At 37.4% G+C, this 7,696-nt stretch overlaps 1 protein-coding gene and 1 non-coding gene across 2 annotated transcripts in view; both read right to left on the bottom strand.

Moving 5' to 3' along the window:
• Positions 1–3,890: 3,890 nt before the first annotated feature.
• TRNAV-AAC (transfer RNA valine (anticodon AAC)) lies at positions 3,891–3,963 on the bottom strand. Its single transcript has one exon. It is a non-coding gene; the product is annotated as a tRNA-Val (tRNA).
• Positions 3,964–5,714: 1,751 nt separating this feature from the next.
• Positions 5,715–7,696, bottom strand: part of LOC141441837 (organic cation transporter 1-like) — a 38,863-nt gene continuing 36,881 nt past the window's right edge. The window contains 2 exon segments of the mRNA XM_074106720.1: positions 5,715–6,447; positions 7,153–7,334. Of these exon segments, the coding sequence (XP_073962821.1) occupies positions 6,268–6,447; positions 7,153–7,334 (362 nt within the window). The 3' untranslated portion in view covers positions 5,715–6,267.

The raw sequence follows: 7,696 nt of genomic DNA, 5'->3' as shown, positions 1-7,696 counted from the left end.
TCCACGACTACCACCATATTATTACTGACAGTTATAAAATACTAGCGACACACCCCGGCTTCACATGGATGTAACTTTGAAATAAAGTTGTGTTAAATACTTGTGATGTATACATATCATTTAATAATATTGTAAATCTGTTTTAAAAAATATATATACCGTGAACTGCTTCAACTTTGCCCTCTGGCCCCAACATTGCCTGATTCAATTTAGAGTCGATAACTAGCACCCTTCTAGGTTTTTAAAGTTTTATCCCCCCGTAATAATAATTCCCGTGTAGATAAAAGTTTTAAACCTATAAGAGTGCTGAGTTATGGACTCTAAATCGAATCAGGCAATGTTGGGGGAGAAGGCAAAGTTGAAGCAGTTTACGGTATATACCTCGTTCAGTTTCTTGCCGGATTCTTCTCAGCAGAGGTTTTTCCGAACCGGTGGTAGATTTTTTTTGACATTCATAAGTGCCTAAATTGAGTAAAGATATTTTGACTTTGACTTTGACTTTGACTTTGAAAAGAAAAAACATATGAGAAAGAACGCAACAATAAACGCCAACTCGCCACTTGCAACCACCGGTTGCCCGCAACTCTCGCGATGTCTCAGTCCACAGGACATACTGCATAAAGTGAGTTAATTTCATACTAGGCTCATAAACATAAATGTAGGTACAGTCACCAGCACCAATATCTGACACAACAAGTGTGCATAAATATCTGATACGACGCTATTTCTAGGGCCGGAAGAACGTGTCAGATATTTTTGCACGCTTGTTGTGTCAGATATTAATGCTGTCGTGACTGTACATAGGTACCTATTCAAGTATGTATATAAGAATAAGAATAAGAATAATTTTATTTAGTAATAAAGTTACACTGTCCACAAAAAATTACAAAATAACACAGTTGAATAAAAAACAATGCATTTGACTTTTCGACGGCCTTCGCACTAGACTCTGGGTCTGTATCGCGAGTGCCAGAAGATATATATCTAATTGAGTTTTTATATCTCTAGTCACCATAACCTTATGGCTATGGCTTTGCTTATTTTAGAACTAGGTCAATTGGTGTCAAATTTGTCCCGTACTATTTTTTTTTCGACTGGATGGCAGACGAGCAAGTGGGTCTCCTGATGGTAAGAGATCACCACCGCCCATAGACACCTGCAACACCAGGGGGATTGCAGATGCGTTGCCAACCTAGAGGCCTAAGATGGGATACCTCAAGTGCCAGTAATTTCACCGGCTGTCTTGCTCTCCACGCCGAAATACAGCAGTGCAAGCACTGCTTCACGGCAGGATTAGCGAGCAAGATGGTGGTACCAATCCGGGCGGACCTTGCCCAAGGTTCCATCGTGGTACGTGATTCAGTTTCATTGACTGTCTATAAAAGTCTAGCATGACTGACTGGATGACGGACGGGTCGATTATTTTTTTCTTGTCACTCGTTGCTATAGTTACGCTCTCCTGAGTCATTCTTTAAACCGTAAGTTTATAGGGTTAAAATTTGCTAAACATGCATTTTTGTGATAGTGTTAAGCCCCTTCTCCTTCTTCTTCTTCTTTTTTTAAACCCCCGACGCAAAAAGAGGGGTGTTATAAGTTTGACCGCTATGTGTGTCTGTGTGTCTGTCTGTGGCACCATAGCTCTTAAACGGGTGGACCGATTGAAATGCGGTTTTTTCATTTGATAGCAGGTTTCCTAGCGATGGTTCTTAGACATGTTTTATCAAAATCGGTTCAGCCGTTTTTGAGATATTGAACTTTGAAGTGACAAAATCGGGGGTTTTCCAACTTTTTGTTGGTTATTCTTTTTAACCCCCGACGCAAAAAGAGGGGTGTTATAAGTTTGACCGCTATGTGTTTCTGTGTGTCTGTCTGGCACGGTAGCTCTTAAACGGGTGGACCGATCCAGCTTTTTGTTGGTTATTCTTTTTGGTCATCTAATAAGCATGTTAGTTGTTCTATTAAACTGTAATTTTGTCTCCTCGCTGAAGGGACAAAGTAACAACAAGAAATAAAATAGTCGATCCACCCACATTTGTACAGCCTGCACCACTTGGGCTCGAGACTCAAAGCGACCATCCATAAAGTACGTCACCTGCTTAGACGTATTCCGTTTTCGGCACATTTTTGTTCCGGCACATTCCGTTTTCGGCATAAATCATTATATAAAACAAATGAAATCAATCCTAGGTATGATTATTTTTTTATTTTTAAGACATACCTAAATTATATAGTATTTATACAATAAATAGCATGCAAGAAAGAAATATGAAATGCGTCGAAAACGGAATACGTCCAAACAGGAGTGTGCCGAAACAAGAATATGTCCAATCAGGAATACGACGAAAAAGGAATCAATCAAAGCAGATAACTTTGTGTAAAAGTGCACTAAGAAAGAATTTTTTGAAACTCCCACGGGATGAAAACTGGCTATTATTCAACAGGTGCGAAACACCGGGCACTAGTAGGTATCTTGAAATCAACGACACAATAAAATTACGGTCAATTCCGATTAATTTAATTACGGCTCCTCGGTGCCATGTTGCTAGGTATGTATTTTATTCATTAAGATTATAATAGGTACCTATCATGTTTGTCATCGAATACCAGCGTCTATTTTAATTGTATGTAATGTCAAGAACATACCTGGGATAGCTCGGGGCAAGTTCTAGGGATTTGATATCGATAAAAATGATGTCGATATAATAAATTATGATACCATGAAAAAAGTAAACGGTCTAATAAAAGGTGAGGAAATTTCAAAAACCAACATGAATGAGAAATTGGCTTTGAGTCATTTTAAATATTTTAAAAATACCCGTTGACCACTGTGGACGTTGAGAAAACGTTTAGCAGTTTAATGTGGTGTGTGTGTGTTTTCTTCTATACGGCAATCATTAATACCGACGAATATGGAAAAAATATTGATTATATATTATGAAAACTATTTAAAATAAACATATAAATACACGTTTTAATTTGTTTAAAAATGAGGAGAAAATAAGTAATATTTATTCATGTCGAATAACATTTAGATGTTGGCAGTAACATCGATATATTTTTTGTCGATAAAATATTTTGCTACATCACTTTCGTATTATTCCATGTATGGTCAAGATTTTTATGGTAGTCTTAAATTAGCTTGCTAGCGCCACCTAGTAGGGAGTAGTTGCAACTGCGGCTTGCCTTGCATCATGCTGAGTATGGACATTATTTCGTGCTTTTCGGCACGAATAAGATAATGTAATGTACTTTTTTTTCAAGGTCGTTACTATGTTGTACTTCTGTTATTGTATTATTAGCGTAGAACTTTTCCCAAATAAAAAAACTTGGTTTCTTTTAATTGCGTTTGGTCAATTTCTATCTAGTGTTGCTATTTGCCACTAGGTGGCGCTGATATCAATAAAAATATTTTTAGCGTATTATTATAACTTTATTACGTACAAAAAGGGTCTGATAATAGAGTCAAGTACCCCTAGTGTAAGTTTTCGGTTACAAAATACGTATCGATCGCGTTCGCGTTAAAATCTCAATTTATATGGAAACACGAACAGCGCCTCTAGCGGAACGTTTCGTTAATATTAACCCTGGACTCATTTACGTCGTATTGAATTGTGCAAACACAATGAGACTGTTCTACGCATGACGTTATTTTGTTATGAGTACTTACTTTACTAGGATTTTTTTTGAAAATTAATTATTTTGTAAATCAAACTTCGTCTTAATTTAAAAGTCCATAAAATATTAATTATAAGAAATACTTTGTTATGCCATTTCCAAATCAAGGTTTATTTTGTGATTTTTGCGTGAAATAAAACGTTATTATAAACGCTTATAATATATATTATTATTTTACAGATAATAAATGTGATTATTTAGAAAGCAAAAAGGATTGTTTCCGCCCGGGATCGAACCGGGGGCCTTCTGCGTGTTAGGCAGATGTGATAACCGCTACACCACGGAAACGGATGACTATACGTACAAAATTTGTAATTACATTTTGTCTGCAATGGAGTATGTACATTAGATAGGTATGTATAATTTACCAGTCATACTGGAGACTACTATAGTAATTTATTCACTAAGGGGAATAAGGCATTTATATTGATGCGGATAACCTAGCGCACAACATTTTGGTTTTATGTCTTTTGAACTAACGTGGTGCAATGGATGTCAACTCGCGAGCATCGATCCTTTTTATTAATTAGCAAGGATCTTAGTTCAGCAGATGGACTATAGATGGCGCTGTATCGAACACTACCCATTTTTTTATTCTATGCAATATTACAGTAGCATTTTGCTGTATGTTTCGCTTTGAACGATACTAGGCCGCCTAATTGTTTACCATTAGAAAAATCTCTAATGTATATACTTTTGGTTCTCTGTACTGTTTACTATAATGGGTGTGGCAACTAAACAGTTATTGTATTCTATTGTATTGTATTGTATTTTATTGTATATTTATAGTGTGATGTGGGAGTTGATTTAAAGACAGTGTATTTATTTAATTATCTACTTATTTATTTATAGCCGAAAAGTAAAGTTATACCCATTGTATGTATATGTTGAATGCTCATGACTATGTATTAATTCTACACATAATAGAAGTACCTATTGTTTTTCAAATTAAAAACTGTTTTTTGTAACATTAAATGTTATTAAAGGAAAGCCGCCGCCCGCGGCGCGCGCGCGCACGTTTTTTTGCACAGACGACGGACGTCCACTAAAATACCATAAAATAGTACATCCTCATCATCAGCCGGAAGACGTCCACTGCTAAACAAAAGCTTCCCTCTTAGAACGCCACAATGAACGACAACTCGCCACTTGCATCCACCGGTTTCCCGCAACTCTCACGATGTCGTCAGTCACCTGGTGGTGGGTCGATTATCCTTTTCTTACGCCTCGTTGTCATGGTTACGTCCCCTGGACAACTCTTTAAAACCATGAGGTCCTATACGATTTCTGTGGTTAAAATTCATCGAGCGTACATTTTTGTCGTAGTTACTAATACTATAAATCCGAAAGTGTGTATGTTTGTCCGTCTGTCACGTCGAAACGGAGCGACAGATTGACGTGATTTTTGCCATTGAGATAGTTTATGGGCCAGAGAGTGACATAGGCTACTCTTTATCCCAGAAAAATGCAGTTCCCGAGGGAACAGCGCGCGATAACCGAATTCCACGCGGGCGAAGCCTAAACGCTAGTTAGTAGCATATATTGGACAACGGGGTATTATAACAAACAAGAAAAAGATGATTGACCCAGCAGGGAAACTACGAAACTCGAAACTCGTACCGTCCCTCTCGCTCTCGTATTAAATAGTATAAGTTTCAGTACCAATACTGAGTTTACAGTGACCGTACTCGATAGCGACGGCGTAAATTATTTGTATGGAGAATTGTACAGCGCCTCTACAAATAATTTACGCCGTCGCTATCGAGTGCGGTCACTGTAGTAAACTCATGGTCCAAAACATGCCCCTAGTTAGCACACGTATAGTCATAGGTAGAGTATATATAGGTAGGTACTCGTAGAGTCATTCACGATGACGCGTGCTGTGGTTCTTATTACAATTTCATTATTGTCTAATTTTGACAAAATCACGCGTCTTCGTCTTGTACAAACTACCTCCCCAGATGTCGGTAAGAGTAGGTACCATTTCATTAATAAATCTTAATTTCCAGTTTTTACACGTAAAATGAAGGCATCTATCGTTTAAAGATATTCTTTTACTTTTTTAATGAAATGTACCTATGTCTGAGTTTGTTCAATTATATTACAATTACAGTTATTTATTTACATGTAATAAATACAATTTCTGAAATAACATAATCCGGATTTCACCAGTTTACCAACGCCATCTAGTCATGTTATTGAGTAAAAATTGGCGAATCTGCGAGTAATATTTTGATCAATCAATGAATGTTACGGCAATTATCCATTTATTTCGATGTTCTAGTTTTCACCATGCTTATGTAAATCTGTAGAATTTGAAGTCACTATTCTACTAAGTGTTTTACAATTCTTAACAACACATATTGTTAAGACCATAATAATATTTATCTTAAAAACAATCAATGTTTACTGCAAAACCATACATCTGACAGCTTCGTTGGTTGCATTTTTAGCCGTAGCGAGCGTTGTGTTTGTTTCAGCTCCCGTACACCCGCTTTGCACGGTCCCAATAGGATTTTAATTCATTTTGATATCTGGTGCAGCAACCAACTGTCGACAATACAGCACCACTCTGCAGCCGTCACTTGTTCCTCATTTGGTCTGCGGCTCCACGCAGCTGAATATCTTGAAATGCCTTCCAAAAAGTTCACCATCCCCCAGGGTTTGAGGAAGCGGTTCACGAAGAGTCTCAGGCAGGAACAGCGATGTGATGCCAGACATCACTCCCAGCACACCAAGGATCATCAAAGGAAGAGCTCTGGAGTAGACCGCCTGTGAAAAGAAAGTTGATTTAGATAAATAAAGAAAAACGTTCCACTCTAGTTTACTAGTTATATAAAATTAGTCATAAATATCATACCAGCATAATATATAATAAGTTTTTGGTAAAAATTACATTTTTAATACATGCTTTTTTGCTGACTGTATTTTTTGTCGACTTTCCTTGCATTGTCACCCAAACTACCTACATTTGCGTACCAAATTTTAAGGCTATGCCATTACTTAACCGTTGAAGAGTTCCGTCCTGCGGAGACTATCCTGGCCACACTACCAGGTCACTGCCAGATTCATATTCATATTCGTATTCATATTTATTCATTCAAATTCATGCTCATTACATTATTAGATGGTAGTTTTACAAGACGGTAGGTACACTACCGACGGACGGGTCTCTATGTATATACTTGTGTTCTCTGTACTGTTTACTGTATTGTTGTGCAATAAAGAGTTATTGTATTGTATTGTATTGTACATGACACCCTGTAAGGGTAGAATATTGCATTGTCACGCAATTTACATAAGCATGCCAAATTTCAAGTCAATCCGACTACTTACTGGAAGTTGGTCGAATTTAACTTGCAAGATTTGACTACAGACAGACAGAAAACGGGACAGGTGAAACTAAATAAAAGATTGTAAAAATCCAAGTTAAAGTCTGAAAAAAGTACCTTAAGGGTACACTTAAAATGAACTTACGAGATGGACAATATAAGGGCATGCCAGCAGTCCAAGACCGGCTATGAAGGAGGCAGCCCCCATGGCTTGCGCCCTGAGAACAGTGGGGAGTAGTTCACCGATTTGCACGTAAAAGACTGCAAATGAGGCACCGATGCACAACCGGCCCAGCATAGCTAGCGCCACAGTCACCCATGGCAAGCCTGTAAAGATTATGAAATGATCAAACAGGATGTATAGGATGACAGATATCAGGGCATTTCTATCTACCGTTGTACCCTGAGTTTATCTCTCCGATTTCAACAAAATTGGGATGTCCCAATTTTTGACAACATATAATAACCGGAAAACCATTTGGCTTTATGAATCGTTTTCAGAAATCAGATTCCAAAAATGAGATAAACTGAATTAAATAAACAAAATTTAAGTAATGACCCTCATTTGACCCTTGCAGTGTCTCGTCACAAAGGCAGTTATAAAGCATAAGAGAAATAAATAAAAACAAATTTGTCATGGTTCATTTAGGACCCTAAACCGTGCTTGAATTATTGTCAAATTGTAATGC

This window comes from Choristoneura fumiferana, chromosome 24 (assembly GCF_025370935.1).
Source record: "Choristoneura fumiferana chromosome 24, NRCan_CFum_1, whole genome shotgun sequence".
Taxonomy (NCBI): domain Eukaryota; kingdom Metazoa; phylum Arthropoda; class Insecta; order Lepidoptera; family Tortricidae; genus Choristoneura; species Choristoneura fumiferana.
The sequence above is the reverse complement of the archived record's forward strand: the minus strand, read 5'-3'. Positions and strand labels throughout refer to the sequence as shown.